At 36.6% G+C, this 26,782-nt stretch overlaps 2 protein-coding genes and 1 long non-coding RNA gene across 7 annotated transcripts in view; 1 reads left to right on the forward strand and 2 right to left on the reverse strand.

Annotated features, from left to right (window-relative positions):
- Positions 1 to 16,394: 16,394 nt before the first annotated feature.
- LOC140871184 (glutathione S-transferase T3-like) lies at positions 16,395 to 16,970 on the reverse strand. Its single transcript, XM_073273614.1, has one exon. It carries the CDS (start codon positions 16,968 to 16,970, stop codon positions 16,395 to 16,397), a length of 576 nt encoding a protein of 191 aa, XP_073129715.1.
- Positions 16,971 to 17,916: 946 nt separating this feature from the next.
- Positions 17,917 to 21,288, reverse strand: LOC140871160 (uncharacterized). 4 transcript variants are annotated; one of them, XR_012147629.1, is made up of 7 exons: positions 21,029 to 21,285; positions 19,938 to 20,002; positions 19,271 to 19,368; positions 19,139 to 19,180; positions 18,947 to 19,020; positions 18,186 to 18,285; positions 17,917 to 18,076 (listed from the first exon to the last, which is right to left on the reverse strand). It is a non-coding gene; the product is annotated as an uncharacterized lncRNA (long non-coding RNA). The 4 variants fall into 4 exon arrangements; XR_012147628.1 differs by having other exon boundaries at positions 18,186 to 19,020; positions 21,029 to 21,288; XR_012147627.1 differs by lacking the exon at positions 19,139 to 19,180 and having other exon boundaries at positions 18,186 to 18,548; positions 21,029 to 21,287.
- Positions 21,289 to 21,939: 651 nt separating this feature from the next.
- LOC140871158 (DNA-directed RNA polymerase I subunit 2) overlaps positions 21,940 to 26,782 on the forward strand; it is a 30,371-nt gene continuing 25,528 nt past the window's right edge. Inside the window, exons 1-3 of one of the 2 annotated variants that reach the window (XM_073273593.1) lie at positions 21,940 to 22,283; positions 23,078 to 23,160; positions 23,252 to 23,371. In XM_073273593.1, the coding sequence (XP_073129694.1) occupies positions 22,067 to 22,283; positions 23,078 to 23,160; positions 23,252 to 23,371 (420 nt within the window). In that variant the 5' untranslated portion in view covers positions 21,940 to 22,066. The other variant, XM_073273594.1, reaches the window with a different exon arrangement.

Below are 26,782 nucleotides of genomic sequence, written 5' to 3' on the forward strand. Positions count from 1 at the left end.
GCGCCGCTCGGGCGTACCATGTTGCTAACAAAGTGAAAGTTCTGCCTGGGCTGCGCTCGGGCTGCTGTTTTTGGCAGCTCGGGCACTGTCCTGGACAGAGTTTTTCCCTCGAAAAACATGGCTCCCAAGCTTGCTTCTTGACTTCTCCAAACCTGGTTTTTAGATCTGAACATATTCAAATACATCTAAACAAAGTCTCATACAATGGTACATGTATTTTCTTACATCATCCAAGTCGCTAAAAGATCACAAAACGACAACAACTTAAACTAGATCAAGTTTGATACATGTTTTCCCATCGTAATACATATGTTCAAAACCAAGGAAACCAAACATCTAAAAGATCAAAGTATCATCTACAACCCGAGTCCTCACATGCTCGACTCTTTATCCCAGCTGTCAATGACGTCGATGACCAGCTTCTGCCCCCTCTGTTGTCATGCACACATACAAAACAAGACAACAGCCGGATACACTCCGGTGAGATACAATCTCAGTATAATCGACATATCGAAAGCGTTAAATAAATCATATCGACTCTATTTAAAACTCGACTCAATCAAATAGAGTAATACGCTCTTCGTATAGGAATTGATTCATTAAACTTCGAAGCCATCAAGATTCGTATGCGATCTTGACATGGATATCCATCTATCGAGATATAATCGACTCGAAAATCAGGTTAATCGTAACCTGGGCTTATAATCAATTCAATCTATCAATATATCCACTCGAATATAAAGATCCACTACCTGTGATGGATCGACAACATCGAAATCAAATCAAATCAAAACAAGTATGTGATTTTATCGGGCCAACTCAAGAAACGTCGATCTTGAGTTTCAAAGTCCCTTTCAAAACGATGTCGTCATTATACCTTCGTTTATCGGATTCTGAGCTCTTCAAATCTGTAAAAGATAATCAATATATACATATCAAACTTCATTTCACATTATCGCTTCAGAAACAAGTCAAAACCATAAGGAATTCATCGCCCAATCGCATTTCAAACCTCAAGAACACTTCTTCGGTACAAGGTCGAAGTCTTGTGTCGTTTGTGTTGTTTCTTCAACTGAAATTGAACAAGAAAATTGCTATAACAACCATAACATCTCCATAAAATATTCAGTTTCAAACTTGGCTATCAACACAGTCCAACAACTCGACTAAACGGCGTAGTGATTCAAAATCGGTAACCGATACGGTATCGCAAACCATTTCTATCACATTCTTCAATCATACGTACATCACAACTCATAAACCAGCTGATATATAACCTTTAAAACAACATATAAATGTCCATAACAGTTGGTTCACTTGCTGGAATCAAAATCGAATACAACTATCGCAAGTTCATCAAGCCGGTTTCAATAGATAATCATAACAAGTTCAAGAACAAGCATACAAGTTCAGAATCTGATCTCTGCCCCATAATGATTTCGAAATCAACATAACAGAGCATAAAACTTACACGAGATCGAAGCCCTCGTCGTAAGGATTCCAGAACATCCAACGGAATCGAAATCAGACAACCGTAGCAAAAGTTATCGCGAAAAGAAAATCAAACTTGTAAAGGAAATGGAAGGAATCGGGTGTGCTCGGTTCTGAATTTCTGAATTCTGATTTCTTTTTTTTCCTTCTTACACGTTTTTCCCTCTCCTAAATATAGCAAATCAGATAAGTTAAGAGGAAATTGCACTTTAGTCCCTCCATTCTTCGGAAATTGCAATTCAGTCCTCAGCCCTTAGTTTTATTCAATTTCAATCCTAAATAATTTAAGAATATTAGAATTTAAATCAAAACTCTAATTATTCCCAAATTAAATATACTCGGATTAAAATTAAATAAATTCGGATTAATATCAATTAATCCCGGGCCTTACATATATTTTTTGTTTAATAAACAAATTAACATTTCATTTCTATGAAGATGTATAGATTTTTCAGTAGTTTTAACTACTTGTTTTAAACCTAGTCTTTCAAAAGTTCCCAATTTCTAAATCATCTTTGTTTCTATTTAAGGAATAGTCCATTTATTTAGCAATTCTAAATCATTAGAGATATCATATTCTTCAATCATACTGTTATGAACAGTATCATTATTATTATTATTATTATTATTATTATTATTATTATTATTATTATTATTATTATTATTATTATTATTATTATTATTATTATTATTATTCATTTTTTGGGATTTTGTTTCTTTTTTTTTTGGTTTTTTTTATTATGCATTCTATTCTTTAAAAAAATCTTTTTTTTTGGGTCAATTTTTCTTGATCATTTTCTTCTTCTTATAATTTATATTTCAATACTATATAATAATGCATCACCTTGTTAATGTTAATATGAAAACAAAAATAAATAATTAATATGTTGTGCACTTTCATTTCAACTAACATCATTATACTTTTTAAAAAAAGATATTGATTAAAATGTGGATTAGATACATTTGTATTGAAATTCATGGCTTCAAGAGAATTAGGATGAACATTATATCGGTTAAACCGCACTAACCAATCGAACCAAATGAATTAAAAATTTTAGTTCGGTTAATTTGAAAATTCAGTATTAATTTTAGAAAATTTCTGTTAAATCGATTAATTCGGTTCGATTTTTTATCTTCGAAAGAAATTTCGATTAATTGAATTATAAATAATTAAAATTTGATTTTTAAATTAGACTTTACATATAATTTATGATATTTGTTAATTGTTTTTATATTTAATATTAAGTATATGTTTGTTAAATGTTTTTATATTTAATATTGTAATTAATGTTTCTTATTTTTAAAATTTTAAAACTTAATTTGTTTTATTATGATAAAAATCTCATATTTAATTATTAGTTTTATATTTTTAATTACATTTTTTTAAAAAACAAATCGGTTAATTCAAAGAAATAGAGAAAATAATTAGAATATATATATATATATATATATATATATATATATATATATATATATACAATTTTGCTATGTTGCTCATTGAGTGGGTACGGTGGATGGACAGCATAACAAAACTCTCTATATATATATATATAAATAAAGTCTAAAATACAAAGAAATTAATATTTTGAAAAAATAAATATGAAACAAAATCCAAAAAAGGAAAAAAAAAATAAAGAATTAAAATATGAACAAAAAAAATTAAAAAAATTTATGTTGTGTGTCGTTCACAACAACAACATTTACAACATCCCCTATCGTAACAATACCTAAAGGGCGATCACATCCCAATATATACCATACGTACTATGGATGGAAATGTTTGATGGGTTTGAGATTTTTAATTCTTAATCTTAATGTTTTAAATTGTTAAATTAATCTATTTCAAATCCATATCTTACTTTTCATTTCCCACCCACCCCTCACCGCCGCCCCCAAATCCATACCTTGAATTTTAACATATTTTTTTAAACCAATTTCATTAAAGTATTTTAAATCTTATTAGCCATTTTAACTCCAAACTTTTAAATTAATATTCGAAATCCTTCTGTCAAAACAATTTTTTTTTTTGAAACAAACATAAGAAATATATTAAGAGGTCAAGTCCGGTACAATAACATTCGAAATAACAGCAGGAGAAGGAACATATCTTCCTACTAGATCAGACATAGATGCAGCACCCCTAATTAAAGCATGAACAACTTGATTCGCTGATCTTCTGACAAAAGCAAAAGTAAAAGATTCGAGCGAGGAGTTCGCAATCTTCAATGATGAGGTTCAAATTTGAGAAATCCGGGTCAGTGCGATTAAGAGCTTCGATAATCAATAATGCATCGGATTCTACGATGATCGTCGATAAATGAAGGTTCTTTATCCAACTAAGAGCTTCACGAATGGTCAGAGCCTCTACCATCGCTGGATCATTGTTACAGTGTATTCTTCCTTGAGTTGCTGCGAGAACGATACCATGCGAGTCAAAGCACTTATTTCAAAAAACTCTCATTTCAAACTAGAATAATTTATATATCAACTAAAAATTCATCTTCAACCATGAAAGGAAATCTTCTCAAAATCTTCTTATTATTTTAATACGATAACCAATTTATTCTACAAACACTACAAGAATATAGCCTTTTAGTGAAGCTTAACTTTATTAAAGATATAGTGACATTTATGTTTTGGTGACATTTGAGAAAAATGTTCTCTATTCTCGTGTCGTCTAAAGGTTTGTGACATTTTGTAGTGTCACTATAAAGTACTAATGCCAACATCGTAAATGAAACGACCCTAACTCTCTAAATATAAATAAATAAGCGGAAATTTTTTTTTTTTTTTAGAATAAAACTAAGTAAAATAGATGTACATACATGCCCATACATATATGCACAAAATAAATAGATTTTAAAATAAATAACTTAAATAAAAACAACCTTTAATAAATTAAATATCTGAGTCTAACATTTAATAAAATACTGACATAAGCAAAATAAATAAAATTTGCATGCACTGAAAATATTTGAATAAAAACATACAATAGTGTCAATTTACTGAAAATAAGTAAAAATGTGTAACATGATAAAATATTCAAAACATGCATATAGACTCAGACAACGGTCAAGGGGATCACTGCCAGTCTGCTCATACGTCCTCGCCTCGGGTGGGTACTACGTCCTCTACGTACTCACCTGCACCATACCAGTGTAGTGAGCCTAGAGGCCCAACATGCTAACATAACAAGGATTTAAAATAATTAAATCACTTTAATACTAATACATAACATATACATGAATGAGCATGCTTAAAATAATATCATGACATAACATAACTTAAATTAACTTAAATATCATAATCATACATAATACATAAACATTGTTGAGCAAATTATTTTCTAACATCGCATGGTTGTATCCATAGTGTAACCTTAAATCATACATCAAATACTGATCAGCGTGGAAACCAACGTATGTGGCGGTGACGAATCACCTCTTAAATTGGCAGTAAACTGCCCTTCAATAGTTCACATATGGGGACGAGTCCCCCTTAAATTGTCACACTACTTCAACTTCCAACATAAAATATTTCCTTTTGCTCAACCTTAAACATTAAATCATGCATAAAAATTATTTCATGAATGCATGTACTTAAATGTAATGTGTGTCCTTCATATATATTTAATTTAATTTCATACTATCATATAAATATAAAAATAACTTCCATGCATAAAAATAATTAAATATATATTCAGGACACATGCAAATTTTTCATGGATTGTACTGAACTGCTGGCCCTAACACTCAAGCCCATTTACTTAAATCTGGCCCATTAATACTGAGACTGGCCCATTAACATACTTAAGCCCAATAAAAATTATTCTAAGTCCAATTAAATAATTAAAACCCATTAAAATTATTCTAAGCCCAATTAAATAATTAAAGCCCATTAAAATTATTCTAAGCCCAATGAAATAATTAAAGCCCATTAAAAACCTTCCTGGCCCAATAACGACCTATTCTGGCCCAATGGGCCCAAAAGCCCAAAGACTGGCCCAATAACTTTCATGGGCCCCCAAGGCCCATAAAATTTAGTGGACTCACTTAATTAATTTAATTAAGCCCAACAATAATTAAATTTAACCCAAAGTAATTAAATGGAACCCAATTAAATTTTTAGGATTTAATTAGGCCCATTTAACACTTAATTAAACTTAAAACTTAAAAATAAAAATACCCGAGCCCGACTAAATTGCCCCGGACCCGGACCCAAATAACATAACTCCGGACCCACTGACTTGACCCGGACCACCAACCCGACCCGGACCACCAAACCCTAACCCGAACCCTACACCCTATCCCGCCGCTGCTGCGGCCGCGAGCAGCAGCCCTTCTAGGGCTGCTGCCGCCCTGCTCCGGCCGCCCCTGGCCGGAGCGCCGCCGCCCAGACGTAGCCCACGTCTGGGCGGTCCAAACCTGACCCTAGCCCTGAACCCATGCAGCCCACGCACCGAGCCCAGCACCCACTTCCATCAAACCCTAATCTGCGCCCCCCCTAGACTCGATCTCCTCTTGTAGCTTTTCGGGGCTCGATTGGCTCGAACCACTCGAGCCAATCGAGTCTAGACCACCCTCACACATCCTAGGTAGCCCTGACCAGCAGCTAGGCATGCCATGGAGGAAGAAAAACGTGAGCATGAATGAAGAACACACACGATCGAGCACCAAGAACAAAACCAATTAGATTTCTGAAAAATTCAAGAACAAATCGACGCATACCCGACACACACATAATATTCACTGATATAGTGCGAAAAAGAGGAATAAAAACATGCCTTGCACCGTCGGTTGAAGAGAAATAAACGTAGATGACGATTCCGGGACGACGGGACGATGATCAACCACCTTGGAAGCTTAAAAAAATCGAGCTATGGCCGAAGATCTACTGAATAAGACGAAGGAGGAGGGGGTGTGGCGGCTAGGTTGAAGGGAAAAAGATTGAGCGTGAATAGGGGGGTTTTGGCCGATGGATTGTGTAGTCTAGGATATTAATTTGGAAAAATATAATCTAGGAGATAATAGTATAATTAAAAAGGTTTCCTAAGTTTTTAAAATATAGATAACTTAAATAATATAACACAAATCCCGAAACATTAAATTAGGGGACTTTTAAAGATAATAAAAAGTCATTATTTTGGCTTAATTTGAATAAAAACGGACTCCTAAAATTATATAAAATTAAATACTAAAAATTTTGAGAAAATAAAACTCAAAATAATATTTTTGGGCTCTTAAAAGGCTCATGAATTAAATTGGCTAGAAAGTTGTCATCTCGTCCGTCCACGGTCCCGTCTACGCGATAAAATAATTAAAATACTAAAAATAAAAAAAATCACTAATTATGGGTTAAATGCTTAAAAATCAATTAAATCATGCACAAATAATTCACATAATTATTTAACCCATAAATCTAAAATTTAAATAATTAAATTCTCTAATTATGCATGCGGATTTACGTATTAAAAAAAAATACCGGGTGTTACAATTCTCCCCCCCCCCCCCTTAAATTGAATTTCGTCCTCGAAATTTAAAATACTTACCCGAACAACTCCGGGAAACGAGTCCTCATCTCTGCCTCGGTCTCCCAAGTAGCTTCCTCCTCTGAGTGATTCAGCCACTGGACTCTGACCATCGGTATGACTCGCGTCCTAAGCCTCCGCTCCTCCCTAGCCAAGATCCGCACTGGCCTCTCCTCATACACTAGATCTGGTGGCAACTGCAAGGGCTCGAAATCCAACACATGCGACGGGTTAGAGACATATCTCCGAAGCATGGATACATGGAAAACGTTGTGCACTGTCGCTAGCCCTGGTGGTAGAGCTAAACGGTAGGCCAACGTGCCAACTCTCTCCAAGATCTCGAATGGCCCTATATACCTCGGATTAAGCTTGCCTCTCCGGCCAAATCGCACTACTCCCTTCATAGGTGACACCTTCAGGAATATGTGATCACCTACAGCGAACTCCAAATCTCGTCGTCTGGTATCTGCATAACTCTTCTGACAACTCTGAGCAGTCCTCATCCGATCTCGAATCTGAGTCACAATGTCAGCTGTCTGCTGCACAATCTCCGGACCCAGTAAAATCCTCTCACCAACCTCATCCCAATGCACAGGAGATCTGCATCTCCTCCCATACAATGCTGCATAAGGAGCCATACCTATAGACGACTGAAAACTGTTGTTATAGGTAAACTCCACTAATGGCAGTCTAGTCTCCCACGAGCCCTGAAAATCGATGACAAAAGCTCTCAGAAGATCCTCGAGAACCTGGATCACTCTCTCAGACTGACCATCTGTCTGGGGATGAAATGCTGTGCTGAATAAAAGTCTAGTCCCCAAAGCTGTGTGCAGACTCTTCCAAAACGCGGATGTGAATCTCGGATCTCTGTCTGACACAATCGACACTGGTATGCCATGCAACCTAACAATCTCCTTGATGTAAAGCTCTGCATACTGTGTCAATGAGTAAGTAGTCCTTACCGACAAGAAATGAGCTGACTTGGTGAGTCTATCCACAATCACCCAAATCGCTGTGCAACCTCTGGCACTCCTCGGTAAGCCAACCACAAAGTCCATCGTAACATTCTCCCATTTCCATTCCGGAATAGGAAGAGGTCTAAGAAGTCCTGCTGGACGTTGATGCTCTGCCTTGACTTGCTGACAAGTCAAGCACTCTGACACCACTCTCCCGATGTCTCTCTTCATCCCGGGCCACCAATACAATAGCTGCAAATCTCTGTACATCTTCGTACTTTCGGGGTGAATGGAGTACGGAGATGTGTGAGCCTCTGCTAAAATCTCAGCTCTCAACTGATCGACGTTCGGTACCCACATCCTACCACGGTACTGAACAATGCCATCCACAACTGTATACAAGAGATTACCCCTAGCCTCATCTCTCTGTCTCCATCGCTGCAACTCCTCATCAGTAGACTGCCCATCCCTGATCCGATCTCGCAGAACTGGCTGCACCGTCAACACTGACAAGCTCGGTGCATGACCACTCGAATAACACTCCAAGTCAAATCTCTGAATCTCGCTCTGTAGTGGTAACTGTACGGTCAAACATGATACCACTGACGACTTCCGACTCAAAGCATCTGCTACTACATTAGCTTTACCCGGATGATAGCTAATGTCACAGTCGTAATCCTTCACCAACTCCAACCATCTCCATTGCCTCATGTTCAACTCCTTCTGAGTGAAGAAGTACTTGAGGCTCTTGTGATCAGTGAAAATCTTGCACTTCTCGCCATACAGATAGTGCCTCCAGATTTTCAAAGCGAAAACCACTGCTGCTAACTCCAAGTCATGCGTCGGGTAATTCTGCTCATGAATCTTCAGCTGCCTCGACGCATAAGCAATAACCTTACCACACTGCATAAGTACTGTGCCTAAACCCAGTTTAGACGCGTCGGTGTACACCACTAGCTCCTCATGTGGTACTGTCACCGCTAACACCGGTGCAGTAGTGAGTGCTTCCTTCAACTGATCAAAGCTCCTCTGACACTCTGAAATCCAGATAAACTTCGCATTCTTCTTGGTCAAGGAAGTCAAGGGTACTGAAATGGAGGAAAAACCCTTGATGAACTTCCTATAGTATCCTGCCAAACCCAAGAAACTGCGAATCTCTGAAGCATTCTTCGGAATACCCCAATTCTGCACTGCCTCAACCTTCGACTGATCCACTGCAATCCCATCTCTCGAAATAATGTGACCAAGAAATGCCACCTGCTCGAGCCAAAACTCGCACTTGCTGAACTTGGCATACAAACGATGCTCCCTCAAAGTCTGCAAGGCTGTCTGTAGATGCTGTCTATGCTCCTCAATGCTCCTAGAGTAGATCAAGATATCATCAATGAAGACTATGATGAACTGATCTAGATACGGCTAAAAGACTCGGTTCATGAGATCCATGAAAACCGCTGGAGCATTGGTCATCCCAAATGGCATCACTAAGAACTCGTAATTCCCATAGCGTGTCCTGAAAGCAGTCTTGGACACATCTGCATCTCTAACACGCAACTGATGATAACCAGATCGCAGATCGATCTTGGAGAACACTGAAGCTCCCTGCAACTGGTCAAATAAATCCTCTATCCTCGGCAGTGGATACTTGTTCTTCACTGTGACCCTGTTGAGCTCTCGATAATCGATGCACAATCTCATACTGCCATCCTTCTTCTTCACAAATAACACCGGAGCTCCCCATGGAGAAAAGCTAGGACGAACAAAGCCTTTCTCTAATAACTCCTGAATCTGCTCCTTCAACTCTTTCATCTCGGTAGGAGCAACTCTGTACGGTGCCTTAGAGATAGGCACGGTGTCTGGCACTAACTCGATGCTGAACTACACATCTCTCACTGGTGGAATTCCTGCAACATCCTCCGAAAAGACATCCGGAAAGTCACGAACCACCTCTATCTCGGACAATGATCTGCTAGATGGTTCTGAGGTCGTGACAATACTCGCTAGAAACCCCTGGCAACCCCGTCTCAACAAATTCCTCGCCTGTATAAGAGATATCACCTGAGAAATATCACTGCTCTGAGATGCCTGGAAGGTAAACGGGTCGCCTACTGATGGTTTCACTGACACCGATCTCCGACGAAAATCAATCGAAGCTCCATTGACTGTCAACCAGTCCATACCCAAAATCAAATCAAACCCACTCAAAGGCAAAACCACCACATCTGCTCGAATGAAGTGTCCCTGAAGCTCCAACTCCAAATCTCGAATGACCTTCGAGGTAGAAATAATCTGCCCTGACGGCATAGTAACATCATACCCACTGTCAATAATCTCAGGTGTGATGCCTATCCGCCTGATAAACTCCAGGGAGATAAACGAATGCGTAGCCCCTGAATCTAGCAACGCAAACGTGGAGTTGCCTCCAACTAGAATTCTCCCTGCACGCAGAAAATACCAACAATTTCATACCACTACTTAAACTTTTCCCCAACGAGTCACTACTAACCCTTAATTCTAATCACCAGTAAAACATGCTTCTTATTCTAACATGCAGATAGATAACCCAAAGAACAACAATTCCATAAAGAAAACGAAATTCTTAACCAAAGGAAAATTATAAAATACTAGAGGAAGATATACCGATGATCAAGGAGGTGTCTGGGTCTGTCTCCTCTGCCTGCATGACGAACACTCTACCAGCAGTGTTCTTCTTCCTTGGGCAGTTAGCTATCTGATGCCCTGGCTCCCTACAGTGATAACAAACTCCTGCTCCCAACAGACAAGGTCCCGAATGCATCTTCTGACACTTCGGGCAAGTAGGAAAACCTATGGCATTAGGGGCCCCGCCCCTCTGCTGCTGTGGCCTCTGCTGCTGCGGCCTCTGCTGCGGATTCGGGCCCTTAGCCGGCCCTGTAAACTGCTTCTTCGCAGGAGGCTGCGAAGGTGGTCGCTGATACCCAGCCTGAAACTGCCTCTTACCCTGCTGCTCCCTCTGAATCTCTCTCCGACCCTCCTCGGAACGCAAGGCTCTACTGACTGCAGTCTCATAAGTAGGGACATCCGCCATGCGAACGTCATGTCTGATATCTGCCTTCAGGCCCTCCACAAACTACCTCAACTTCTCTGGTGGACTGTCTGAAATCAAGGGCACAAAGTGACAGCCCCTCTCGAACTGTCGCACATACTCCACCACTGAACTGTCCCCCTGACGGAGACTCATGAACTCCCGGATCATGCGGCTGCGCACATCCTCAGTGAAATACTTGGCGTAGAAGATACGCCTGAACTCTGCCCACGTCAGTGTAGGAAGGTGAACTCCCCTGGCAGCACCCTCCCACCACAAGGCTGCATCTCCCCTCATCATGTATGTCGCACAGTTCACCCTGTCGGCATCTATGATCCCCATATACTCAAAGATGGACTCCAAAGAGCGAATCCACCCCTCAGCCACCAAAGGATCGGTGGTACCAGTGAACTCCTTGGGTCCCTTCTTCTGGAAACCACTCAGCTACGTCCTCCTCATGGGACATCCTAGGACGTGAAGCCTACTGCTCTAACAGAGCAGTAATCCCCGCCATCAAAGTAGCATTGGCCTGCTCCAATGCTGCTAGTGGGTTCTGCGGAGGTGGAGGTGGAGGTGGAGGTGTAGGTGGAGATCCCCCACGTCTGTTCATCGGTCTGGGAGACATTCTGCACCACCACATATTTCTTTACGTAAATCGCCATGCATAACTAAGTGGTTTTAAAAAAAATTAATGCTAACTTAAATTCTTAAAAGTAAAACATGCTATAAACACTTAAAACTTACAGACCCGTAGCGTGGATTTCTGAGCTCGCATAGCAGTAATGACCCCTCCAAGGACCGTGGCTTTGATACCAACTGAAACGACCCTAACTCTATAATTAATAAATAAATATGTGGAAATTTTTTTTTTCTAAGTAAAAATATGTACATACATGCCCATACATATATGCACAAAATAAATAGATTTAAAAATAAATAACTTGAATAAAATAATGCAACAAATCGAAAACTTAACATTTCATAATTTAAATATCTGAGTCATGCGTTAAATAAAATACTGACTAAAAGTGACATAAATTAAAGTTTTGCATGCACTGAAAATTTCTCAAATAAAATATCCCGAATCACAACCACTGAAAATAATTAAAATGTAACATGCTAAAAATTCGAGGCATGCATAAAGACTCAGACAACGGTCACGGGGATCACTGCTAGTCTGCTCATACGTCCTCGCCTCCGGTGGGTACTACGTCCTCTACGTACTCACCTGCACCATACCAGTGTAGTGAGCCTAGAAGCCCAACATGCTAACATAACAAAGATTTAAAATAATTTAATTCACTTTAATACTAATACATAACATATACATGAATGAGCATGCTTAAAATAATATCATGACATAACATAACTTAAATTAACTTAAATATCATAATCATACTTAATACATAAACATTGTTGAGCAAAGTATTTTCTAACATCGCATGGTTGTATCCATAGTGTAACCTTAAATCATACATTAAATACTGATCAGCGTGGAAACCAACGTACGTGGCGGTGACGAATCACCTCTTAAATTGGCAGTAAACTGCCCTTCAATAGTTCACATATGGGGACGAATCCCCCTTAAATTGTCACACTACTTCAACTTTCAACATAAAAATTATTTTTTTTTGCTCAACCTTAAACATTAAATCATGCATAAAAATTATTTCATGAATGCATGCACTGAAAATATGCCCGTGAATATATATATTTAATTATTTTTATGCATAAAGTCTATTTTAAGTATAAGTATATTATATTATGAAAAAAAAAAAATTTTTAGAATAAAACTAAGTAAAATAGATGTACATACATGCCCATACATATATGCACAAAATAAATAGATTTTAAAATAAATAACTTAAATAAAAACAACCTTTAATAAATTAAATATCTGAGTCTAACATTTAATAAAATACTGACATAAGCAAAATAAATAAAATTTGCATGCACTGAAAATATTTGACTAAAAAAATACAATAGTGTCAATTTACTGAAAATAAGTAAAAATGTGTAACATGATAAAATATTCAAAACATGCATATAGACTCAGACAACGGTCACGGGGATCACTGCCAGTCTGCTCATACGTCCTCGCCTCCGGTGGGTACTACGTTCTCTACGTACTCACCTGCACCATACCAGTGTAGTGAGCCTAGAGGCCCAACATGCTAACATAACAAGGATTTAAAATAATTTAAATCACTTTAATACTAATACATAACATATACATGAATGAGCATGCTTAAAATAATATCATGACATAACATAACTTAAATTAACTTAAATATCATAATCATACATAATACATAAACATTGTTGAGCAAATTATTTTCTAACATCGCATGGTTGTATCCATAGTGTAACCTTAAATCATACATCAAATACTGATCAGCGTGGAAACCAACGTACGTGGCGGTGACGAATCACCTCTTAAATTGGCAGTAAACTGCCCTTCAATAGTTCACATATGGGGACGAGTCCCCCTTAAATTGTCACACTACTTCAACTTCCAACATAAAATATTTTCTTTTGCTCAACCTTAAACATTAAATCATGCATAAAAATTATTTCATGAATGCATGTACTTAAATGAAATGTGTGTCATTCATATATATTTAATTTAATTTCATACTATCATATAAATATAAAAATAACTTCCATGCATAAAAATAATTAAATATATATTCAGGACACATGCAAATTTCTCATGGATTGTACTGAACTGGTGGCACTAACACTCAAGCCCATTTACTTAAATCTGGCCCATTAATACTGAGACTGACCCATTAACATACTTAAGCCCAATAAAAATTATTCTAAACCCAATTAAATAATTAAAGCCCATTAAAATTATTCTAAGCCCAATTAAATAATTAAAGCCCATTAAAATTATTCTAAGCCCAATGAAATAATTAAAGCCCATTAAAAATCTTCCTGGCCCAATAACGACCTATTCTGGCTCAATGGGCCCAAAAGCCCAAAGACTGGCCCAATAACTTTCATGGGCCCCCAAGGCCCATAAAATTTAGTGGACTCACTTAATTAATTTAATTAAGCCCAACAATAATTAAATTTAACCCAAAGTAATTAAATGGAACCCAATTAAATTTTTAGGATTTAATTAGACCCATTTAACACTTAATTAAACTTAAAACTTAAAAATAAAAATACCCGAGCCCGACTAACTTGCCCCGGACCCGGACCCAACTAACATAACTCCGGACCCACTGACTTGACCCGGACCACCAAACCCTAACCCGAACCCTACACCCTATCCCGTCGCTGCTGCGGCCGCGAGCAGCAGCCCTTCTAGGGCTGCTGCCGCCCTGCTCCGGCCGCCCCTGGCCGGAGCGCCGCCGCCCAGACGTAGCCCACGTCTGGGCGGTCCAAACCTGACCCTAGCCTTGAACCCATGCAGCCCATGCACCGAGCCCAGCACCCACTTCCATCAAACCCTAATCTGCGCCCCCCCTAGACCCGATCTCCTCTTGTAGCTTTTCGGGGCTCGATTGGCTCGAACCACTTGAGCCACTCGAGTCTAGACCACCCTCACACATCCTAGGTAGCCCTGACCAGCAGCTAGGCACGCCATGGAGGAAGAAAAACGTGAACATGAATGAAGAACACACACGATCGAGCACCAAGAACAAAACCAATTAGATTTCTGAAAAATTCAAGAACAAATCGACGCATACCCGAGACACACATAAAATTCACTGATATAGTGCGAAAAAGAGGAATAAAAACATGCCTTGCACCGTCGGTTGAAGAGAAATAAACGTTGATGATGATTCCGGGACGACGGGACGATGATCAACCACCTTGGAAGCTTAAAAAAATCGAGCTATGGCCGAAGATCTACTAAAGAAGACGAAGGAGGAGGGGGTGTGGCGGCTAGGTTGAAGGGAAAAAGATTGAGCGTGAATAGGGGGGTTTTGGCCGATGGATTGGGTAGTCTAGGATATTAATTTTGGAAAAATATAATCTAGGAGATAATAGTATAATTAAAAAGGTTTTCTAAGTTTTTAAAATATAGATAACTTAAATAATATAACACAAATCCCGAAACATTAAATTAGGGGATTTTTAAAGATAATAAAAAGTCATTATTTTGGCTTAATTTGAATAAAAACGGACTCCTAAAATTATATAAAATTAAATACTAAAAATTTTGAGGAAATAAAACTCAAAATAATATTTTTGGGCTCTTAAAAGGCTCATGAATTAAATTGGCTAGAAAGTTGTCATCTCGTCCGTCCACGGTCCCGTCTACGCGATAAAATAATTAAAATATTAAAAATAAAAAAAATCACTAATTATGGGTTAAATGCTTAAAAATCAATTAAATCATGCACAAATAATTCACATAATTATTTAACCCATAAATCTAAAATTTAAATAATTAAATTCCCTAATTATGCATGTGGATTTACGTATTAAAAAAAAATACCGGGTGTTACAGTAAATGTCTCGATTGTGAATTACGAAGGCATTAAGAAATGTCACGATAGATATGTAATAATGACACTTACAAATGTCTACTTTCTCCGTTAATAAGGACATATACAAGTGCCTTTTTTTATATTAATAAAGACACAGTTGAATGTCATCTGTTGCTATATTTAATGACAATTATGGATGTCTCCACAATCTATTTACAAAGATACTAAAACATGTCGTTATAAGGGCACCCACAATAATGGATACATTTCTCCCAAATATTTGTGGACCCATCATGCCACATCATCTATCTAATATCCCACCTTTCAAATATCCTACATTCCACAATCAAATATTCTACAAACCAAATATTTGTGGACCCCACTGTCATTATATCATTTATTTAATTACTTTAATCAATTTAATCTTTAATTTCTCTCATTAAATTTAAATTACTTATTATTTTGTATTTATTAATTTTTCACTTATCATAGAGTACACTAAATTTATGATTAAAAATAATAAACGATTAGAAAATAATATTAAAATTAAAATACGTTACATGATACAACAACACAAATTACGAACTCCAAATTGCATGAAACGGAAACATAAATTTAAAAACTCGAAATAATACGAAATGAAAACACAAATATAAAACACAAATGTGCTACATGTTCAAAGTTTTTTTGAGTTCCTCACATATTTTTCGATGGTTCTGAAGTTGTTCATCGGTCATACCCTGTGTGTCCATTATGAAAAGTTAATGGGCTTGAATGATTTGTTCCGCTCTCTTGTTTTTATTATATTCCTTCATTTGAATTATGGATTGTTGCATATTTTGATTGGCTTCAACTTGAGACATTTTTTCTTTTCCTTTTCTCTTTGCTGCCTTGTGTCCCATTGGACGAGATCATATTTCGTAATCATCTACATCAACAGGTGTGTTTGGAATTGAAGAATCAGTATGTCCACCTGATGATTCGGAGGTCCTAGCCTTTTTTGAAGCTTGATGGCCAGATTGTGGAGCATACATTGGACTGGATTTAAAAATTCTCCACACATGTTCGTATTGGAAAGCAGTTTTGTAAGTGCTCTTGTATTCTTCATGTGCCTGCAATATCAAATCCTCATCACTCCAACCACTGGGTCGATCACTGTACCATTTGTTGTAGATTCCATTGTATCTATTCACGATCTTCTTCATCGAACCCCAATGTGTTTTTGCTTTTTCGGCAGTTCTCTTTTTAGCCCCATTTTCTCTGTTGCTATTGAAATATGATGTGACTCGTTTCCAAAACGATTCACTCTTTTGCCCATTACCTACTGTCGGGTCTTCGCTTATGAGCGTGTATGCTGCTGCAAGGAGCTTGTCATCTGCTACTGTCCAAACTGTTCTTTTTCCAGTATCTACATCTGATTCTTGGCCTGCCTCCGCATCCCCCATAGTTGGGGCGAAAATTTCCCCAAGCTGCGAATGGCATGACATGTTGGCTACTTTGCCAATTGTGTGGGTGAATTTGAGGGTCGTTTGGTGAAAAAATTCTCCAATTTGCGACTGATATTCGAGGGTCGTTTGGTGGAAAATTTCCCCAAGCCGCAGCTAGCATTCGAGAGTCATTTGGTGAAAAATTTTGATAATGAGGATAAGGTGGTGGAGACATGAAATTATGAATATTTGGTGGTAATTGTGGAGGGAATGGAAATTGATGTTGTGGATTCGGACGAACTCCTTGATTTTCACGACTTCTATCATCGTCGATATTTGGAGAATTTAACAAATCCCTAAAAGACTCGTTAAAATTTTTATCCATTGCGACTACAAATTTCGTGTGGAGTTGTTTGACAGTAGAAGGAATGAACTTTGGAAAAAAAAAAGGAATGTAGGAATGAAAATGAAGATGTAAATGAGTGTATTTATAGATAAAAAAAATATAATAAAAAATACACGGATTGAACAATACATGAACTCAAACTTTAATAATTTATCAAACAATAATTTAAGAATTTTAAAAAAATAAAATAAAAGATGCAACGGGTGGAAACACGCGTGCGTGCATAGCACTCACGCGTGTTTGGGCAGGCGTGCATGCCACATTTAATAAAAAAACAAATTTTAACTTTTTTTTTTTTTTGGAAATGTCCGGACATAGATCTATGTCCAAACATTTCCACATGGGCAGAAATGTCCTCCCTACAAGGGAGGACATTTCTTTTTAGAGGACATTTGGAGAAATATCCTCTCCAAATGTCCTCTATTGTACATGCCCTAATAAGTTTATAAGGACATTTAAATTGTCTCCAATGCTCTTAAATCCAACGTTTATAACCCCAATATTATCATATATTTTTCTTCACAATCTTCAATACATATGATAATTTAACATAAAATAAAATTAAAACAATAAAAAACATAAAATGAATCAAAATCAAAATTAAATAAATGATTGTAATATATAATTTCAAAAATGTTAACTTCGTGTATTTCAGTCGAGGAATAAATACATAGCTATAGTACAAAAAACAACTAAACTTGTTGAGCAACATCTTGAAACATCATATTTTAGACAAAATTTGGTCTTCATTACTTGTTACCTGCAAGTACAATTTATATATGTTTAGAAATAAAATAAAAGAACAAATTTATAGAATAAATAATAATTATTTCAAAAGATCAAACGACAAAAATGCAGCATTCACACACCTTTCTTAAATAGGTATGCCCACATGTGCAAACATGAGTGCTTTGATAAGAGCTAGCTGGTCGTTGAAAAAATTCGATATAACGGGTGGAATGCGAATATCTTGAATCATGTATCAAACATAAACAACAAAGATATAAAAGAAAATTAATTGGCTATATGATGTGAAGTATGTTTCAAGAACCACAAACTCGAGTGAAAACATGAGGAATGGTGAAGTGAAAAAATTCAATAGACAATGCAATATGGGGTTTTATAGCGTAACATAAAAAATGTAAATGAATATTTCTAGTAATCAAGAAATGTCACCTGTGATTTGCTGCATTCTAGCATTAACAAATATAAATCCTACAAGATATATCAATCTAGAAAGAAAGATTCATAAAAATCATTACTCACATCGAGGAAAAAAAGGAGAGTGAAAATGATGCATAAAAATAAATACAAAAACTAGAATCATTAAAACAAAGACAAAAGGCTTAGTACTATACTGCCCCATTAATACTATTCAATGTAATAATAGTGCGCTAATATATTTTAAACACAAGGGCATAAATATTTTAAATCTTACCACATATTCATATCAATTTTAAATAAAAGTCGAATGGGGAGAGGATCGAGCTATTGATAACCAAGTGTTCTTGAGAAATCATGCAGTCAAAAATTATTTACGAAATGATGAGAAAAAATAAGTGTTCTTTGTGTGAACAGATTCTTTAGCTCTTGACACCATGTGTAGTATCAATGATGTTTTAAAACTCACCTTCATACTGTTGTTCACAAGGACCAGCATCGAAAACCCATTTATGAACACTGGAGCAGCTCATGTACGAGTACCTTTAAATGTGTTCATTTGCACGAGTTGGGTTAAGCACATTTCACATTAGACAAGAAGATAAAATGAAAAATAAATAATTAAGAAGTTAAAAAAACCAACAATGCTCTTTTGTATTACCTAAAACATGACCAATGTCTACAGAAAATCCAAAATTATCACCTATATTATAAGAGTAGCTTAGCTGCTATGACAAATCGATCTAGACCACAAAAAAGAGAACATAGGAAGCAACAGCTGCTATATACTTACCGCAACTGAGATCATGAGATCCCCTATCAAAATATAGTGTCTTCTTCTACCAAATTTGAAGAGAATTTATTCCTCCATACACCAACACGAGGTTGTACCTAAAAAACAGAACAAATACATCATCTCAACAACTGATGGCAATAGATACAGCTAAAGCCTTTAAATCAATATTTAATTCAATCATCATTAGGTTTGACATATTGTTCCCCAGTTTCTTAGTTTTAGAGCGTTAACTCCTACTTTGATCTGACTTAAATGTTATCACACCATGAATATGTTGAATTAGATCTCCAAATAATCCCTTGCTTCACAACTTAATATGAAGATAGACAAGAATTTTGCACATGTTATTGCTCGAGATATTCTACAATTATTATCCAAATAAAGATCAACATAATCAACCACAAAATACTGTGAATCTCTTTTACAAATATATGACAAAGAATCTACAAAATCTAGCTAGAAAACATTTCCAACACTATGTACCATAAACAAAAGCATGAACAAATATATGAAACCAAAATCCAAAATGTAAATAAAAAGATGCCCTAGAGTTATTCAAACTTTCGTAAACCTTGGAAGTTGAAATGTCTAAGCTTCTTAAGCAACAAAATATAGGTCGAAAACAAGAACTCAAATTTTTAAACAAAATTTGGTTAATACATACCAGAAGGCCTGTTATGGGACTACATAACCATATAAATGAAGAGAATGCTGTTTTACATCAAGCGTCTGCACAAAAAAAAAATACAAAAGTTAAAAACAAACATGAAAAAGGATCAAAAGTTTGAAATCAAATGAGGTTTTATGTGTGCATTTTCAGAATCTACTTTCATACCAGAGTTTAGCGATTTCACTAATTACACTTATTCTAATCCATAATTAATCATAAATCATAAAATTCAAAGAATATCAATCAATAGTAACCTTATTACATTAGGAACCCCATTATTTGTCCACTTAAAATCATAAGAACAGAGACTATAGAAATAGAGACATTGAAATTTACTCAACTTGATTGATATAATATGACAAGCTAAATCACAATTCTATGATAGTTTCAAACTTGTGAGCCCAACCGGTATGATTTTTCCTCTTCTTAAATTTCAATGCTCGGTTTTTGCTTTCTCTTTTGCCTTCTCAAATGAAGGTTTCGTTTATAAGACATGAGAAACAAATAATAATTAGGAGACATATACAAGTGATGATCGAACTGAAAATCAAATGAAATTGGATTGATATGTAATGATTAAATGTTTCACAAAGCCGAAAATCAACTAAATATACCATGATCATCTTAAACAACTCTACTAAAATTCCCAATAATCACACTAACTAATTCAACCCATGACTTAGGTTCACCGTAATACACCTTAGAATTCAACAAATCCGGTAACTACGATAATTAACCCAAATAATAATCAATAACAGTGAGATAAATGCAAAGAAGTCAAATTAAATTCGAATGGATAGAAATCCTCACTCGGGCAGCCTTCTAAATTTATGAAAAGAGACTGGAATCGACTTTAAGACTTCCTTAAAACCAAAATAGAATTGAGCAGGTACCAAAGAAAGAGGTTGTGTGGCGGAGACCAATGGTTTCATGGCTGAACGTCTCAGGTCACGACTGAAAAATGAGCTAGTGCTTGGTAAAAGTTCTACCTAAGCTCGATTACAACCTTTACTATTGGAAATCACAAAAATCAACAAGAAATCGTTCGTAAATCATCGGGTGAAACAGAGCACACAAAAACTTACCACCTAGGGTTTTAGATCGCGAGACGGTGGGAGAGAAAAGAATATCAACCTAGACGGGGCAGACGGTGAGGATGGTGGCGCTGACGTAGACGGTGCAAAAGGTGGTGTTATGCAACGATGTTGGGAGGCAAGCCGGCCGGGTAATGAAGAGAATGAGATTGTTCAACCAAAAAACAAATAATTCAGAACGTATAGGCGGTGAGAATGAAACTTTTGGAGGAAGATATATAAAAAAATTGAAAATGGGGCGGAAAAAGGTAAGACTTGTTGTGACATTAATTAAAAATGTCATGATAATATATCTAATTAGTCTTTTATTTTATTAAAATTTTGATTTTTAATTAATGTCATAATATGTATATATCAATGACACTGTTAAATAAATGTCAGTAAGAAAGTATCACTATAGCCATTTTTTCTTGCAGTGAAAATATCTATTAACACATTTATCAAGAAATAAGTTTTATATTAATTAATTTAATTAAATAAAATAATTAATCTTAACAACTAATCAAATTTATCTAAACAATTAATTTAATTAATTAAAATTTTAACTTTTTAAGAATTTAAATATTAGGTTTTTAAAGCAACACTAACTAGCATTAATCACTTAAATATCGATATTTATATTTTTCTCACTATGATTTTAATTTGACATAAAATTATTAGCATACAGTAAATTAAATGACATATATTTTTTTAAAAGATAAAATGACGTACATTTAAATATAAATTATAACGCCATTTACTTATTTAGTTTTTTTTGGGGGAAATTTTATTTCGAAAATCCTTGTTACTTTTTTTTTTTTTGGAGGAAAAAAAAACTTATTACCCTTTGCTTATCATTAATATCCTAAAAAAAAAAATTATTTAATAAAATATTGATAATTATTTTGCTGACAAACAAAAGATACAGCCTTTTCCTCTGCTTCCTTCGTTAAACCCTAAACCCCGAGCCGGCTCTCTGTTCTTCAAATCAAATTCTGCACAAGGCGCCTTCCATAATTGTACGTATTCGGTGCAGAATCTGATCCTCCTATGGCGAGCGACAGCTCTCGGAAGAATGAGCAAGAGGCCGACAGGAAGTGGCGGCGGCCGCACCTGACGGAGGAAAAGGATTATGCAGCATTAGGAGAGCTTTTTAAGCATCATATTGATTCGTTTAACTACATGTTGGAGCACGGGCTTGAGACCATGTTGATGAATATCAAGCCGGTCGAAGTGTTTGATTCCTTCACGAAGCTCAAGCTAAGAAATATCCTTCAATCTTGATGAATTGGGTTAAGGAACTAATCTTTTGTTATTTTGTGTGTATCAATCGTTTTCAGAATTAAGGTAGGTGATTTATATCTAGACCAATCTAGTAGTGTGTGCTAAATTCAAAATTTTGGGGCAAGTTCTTATTCTTTTTTACGTGAAAGCTCTGAAAGTACGTATTGTTTTCAGTGCGCATTGTTTTCTCTTATACCGTTTCTAGGTTTCATAGTATGCAGGGGTTTTCAGAATATAAATTGTATTCCCTTCGCAATTTTCGAATTTGGTGTAGACAAAGTGCCATGTGATAGTTTACCCCAAGTTCGCATTTTGTTTCCCCCCTGGTATTGCAGTTGGGGGATGAGTTTTTATTGATTGTTGTGATCGCTAGTTATGGGTGAACGGATTATTAGGACATCAACTGAATGGAATAACACATGAAATTATTTGATTTGACATTAGCTTTTGACATCCTCTTTTATTTGTCAAGTAGCCTGATAAAACAGGATAATCTATGAAAATTATTTCATAGTTCGTGGTTCCAACTTTTGAAGGCCGGAAGTATGTAACCATTTGAAGTTATTTTTGGCTATCACATACTCCCAGGAGATTCGGTAAAGTCTTCCGTTGACTAGGAAAACTTGCTTTTAGGCATAGCATCTCGATCCGGAATATATATTTTATGCTACAATTTAATATTATAGTTTTTGGAATTCTCTTTATCTCATGTACTCCAATTTTGTCGTTGTACTTGAAGTTTAATTAATAGAAGTTGATTCTTAACCAATGGCATACTCTGGTTTGGGAAACCTCAAATATTTCCCCCTCAAAAAGGACGCCTTTTAAGACATATGGCTGATGCTTTACACCCTTTTGAGGTACAGTGTTTGGGTATCATTTTACATATTTAAATACGACCACTATCTGAATGCAAAAGACTAATGACATCTATGTGCATGTTCGGAGCAGTGTAGACAAGCTAAACTCACATATGCAGGGAAGTTCATGGTGGAACTGTGCTTCCAATATGATGATGGATTCTCTATTAGAGAAGGATATGATTTTGGGCAGTTTCCAATTATGTTGAAGGTTAGTGATTGGTAACTGATCTCGAACATACCTTACCTCCCTCTCATAAAAGTCTTTTAGGACGGATTCTTTCTTTGGTTGCAAGTCAATCCATACTGATTATCATAATATTATAGAATATGGTCAGCATAATGATGGGCTGTTTTAGTTTTACTTTAACCTTACTATTAGTTATTTTCAATTTTGGGAAACATGTGAGACATAGTTGTCAAAAGCGTGAGGCACAAAAAAGCGCTCAAGCGCCTTGAGGCTTAAAGCGCAAAGCGAAGTGCACGTTTTACGGAAAAAAGTGCAATAAACAAAATACTATCAAAATAACAAAAAAAAAAAGTAAAGAATCTTTGCAAATGTGATAGATAAAACATCAAATATCAAAATAGTCATCATCTTCATTCTCCAAATCTACGTCATCAGCCCCATCGCTTGATTTGTATCCATCGATATCTTCTTCTTCTTCAGTTTCATCATCATGTTCATCTGTTCTTCATCAGCAACTCTAGCTCGAGCTAAAGATTGCTTTCTTTTTGCTAAAGTGGATGATGATGCTCCTTTCGAAGTAGATGCATTTCTAGATCGAAAGCCATATGCACTTTCACCAACCCCAGCCTCTTGTGCCTCTTGTGCTACATCACTCCAACGCAAATCATCATCTTCATTGACAAAATCATTATCATCATTGTCTTTATCACCATCATTCAACTTTCCCAACAACCACTCATTACTATCATCTATTTCTGACAAAGAAATAGGATCAATCTTATTTCACATGGCATATCTCCGCCTCAATGCTCTGTTGTATTTGATATATACCAAATCATTCAATTGAGACAATCTATTTCTTTTTTTAGAATGTAGCTGCCTAAAAATTAGAACTAAGAAGTCAAAGTTCATACTCCATAATCTGAAATTTAATATGTATTAAATAATTAAAAACACTTCAAACTTACATGTTCAAATACACTCCAATTACGTTGGCAACCAGAAGAAGAGCAGGTGAGATACAAAATATTCATTGCAAATGTTTTTAACTCAGGTGTTGATCCACCATAAGAGGACGACCAATCAGCTTGAAAGTTGAAACACAAAAACATATAAGATTAGATTTCTTACCATCCAAAGTTTGTAATGCTTGAGAAACAAAATTGATTATTGCACTAAATATTATTAACTTGGTGGTTTAGAAGCTCTTTGTCTGATAGCCATAGGTAAACCAAACAGTCCTTCTGCATTTTTTTATTTCTCCAATTGATTTGTGATCTTATCTTGTAAATCTTCACCTCTCACCAATCTAGCTATGCATTTGTACAAACCCTCCAACACTTCTGCATCATTTTCTATGTTAGGATTTGAGTAAAAAAACTCAGGATTCAAGAAATATCCAGCTGCATGCAAAGGATGATGGAGTTGAATGTTCCATCTTTTGTCAATGATTTCAAAAACACCACGATATTTCTCATTCTTATTAAATGACGCAGCGATAGCTTTTTTGGCTCTATCCATTGCCTCATAGTTGAAACCCATAGAGGACCTTTTTTCACCGTCTACCAGCCTCAATACTTTCACCAATGGGCCGCCAACTTTCAGTGCAAAAACTGCAGATTTCCAAAAAGAAGGCATCATTATCACTTCTGCAATACGTTTCCCAGCCGCCTCTTTAGAATATCGACTTGTTACCCACTTTTCAGATGTAAACATCTTTCTCAGATTTGCTTGATGCACTTTTTTTTTTGGATCAGAAACACAAATATTATTAAAAAAAACGTAAATAAAATACAAAGTGTGGACCAGAGATCCACTAATCCTCAAGAGAGGGATGAAGTTTAATCTAGCTCAATGCTAAGCTCTAATCCCTATACAAATCTGACATTGACAAAGATTGAAACTCTTTTATATTATGTAACCAAGTTGATCCTCTCAGCTTAATCTTGTCCCAACTTTCTTCAATCGAATCTTTTTCATCTTCAAAGATCCTTCTGTTTCTTTCTAGCCACACAATCCAACAAACGCATTGCACTAAAACCCCCCAAAAAATTTTCCCCTTTGTTCCCAGTGACCATCCCAAATCTGCTGCGAATAGCTCCTTCGTGTTACTTGGTGTCACCCATGACAGACCCAAGTCCTGCAGCAGCAACCACCATAAGGAACTTGTGTACGAGCAATGAACCAACAAATGATCTTGACTCTCTCCCCCTTGTTTGCACAGTACACACCAGTTAGGACTCAAGGAGCAGTTCGGAAACCTCATTTGAATCACATCATAAGTCGGCAATCTGCCCAACAATGCTGTCCATGCGAATACCTTTACCTTAGAGGAAATCTGAGCCTTCCAGATTGTGTGAAAAAGGTTGAATTTTGGAAACAAATCGTCCGAGAAGGAAGAATCAAAGAAGGATTTCACTAAAAACACTCCTGAATCCTCCCACTTCCACCTCCGAACGTCCTCCCCTCCCTCCACGATGCTAACCCTGCCCAAAACATCTAGCAAACTAATTAACTCCCCCAGCTCCTTATCCCTAAGATCGCGGCGAAGATGCAAATCCCAAGAAAGAGAATTGAACGAAGAGAAGGACTCACTAGCAAGAAAATGCGAAATGGGTTTATTATGAGCCCTTGATAACTGAAAAAGCGAAGGAAAAAGAATCTGAAAAGAGAATTGCCCTTCCCAACAATCCTCCCAGAACCTAATTCTATCTCCCACCTTAACTACTAACCTCACTGATTGGATAAAATCCGGATAAATCCTCGATATGAACTTCCATGGACTCCGAAAAGTGTTATGCCTTGCCAGCCCCGCGTCCCATCCATTTTCTTGCATGCCGTACTTGCTGGCTATAATCCTCTTCCACAACGTATTTCCTTCCTCAGAGAAGCGCCACCACCATTTGCCCAACAAAGCCTTATTCCTTGAACAAATATTGCCGATCCCCAGACCTCCCCTACTCTTTGGAATGCTAACCTTCTCCCAAGCTACCAAATGACAGTGTTTGTCCCCGTCCGGCCCATCCCACAAAAAATTCCTCATTAGCTTCTCCATGGACTCCGCCACCCCTCTAGGGATTCTGAACAACGATAACTGATACAGCGGTACGGCATTCATCACTGCCGCAATCAAGGTTAGTCTACCTCCTCTCGATAGAAAAGATTTCTTCCAACTCGCTAAGTTTTTTGACATTTTGAGGATACCTTGAGTGGATTTCCTCCTAAAGGTACCCCCAGGTATATAATAGGCCAAGACTCCAGCCCGCAGCCAAACTCTCTAGCCATCTCCACTTCCGCTGCGGCCTCACAATTGATGCTCAACAATGCACTCTTTTCTAGATTGATCTTCAACCCCGACATTTCGCAAAAAGTAACCAGAATGTCCTTCAAAAATCTTAGATGTCCTTCATCCCTCACAAAAAATAATGAGTC

This window comes from Henckelia pumila, unplaced genomic scaffold (assembly GCF_033568475.1).
Source record: "Henckelia pumila isolate YLH828 unplaced genomic scaffold, ASM3356847v2 CTG_429, whole genome shotgun sequence".
Taxonomy (NCBI): domain Eukaryota; kingdom Viridiplantae; phylum Streptophyta; class Magnoliopsida; order Lamiales; family Gesneriaceae; genus Henckelia; species Henckelia pumila.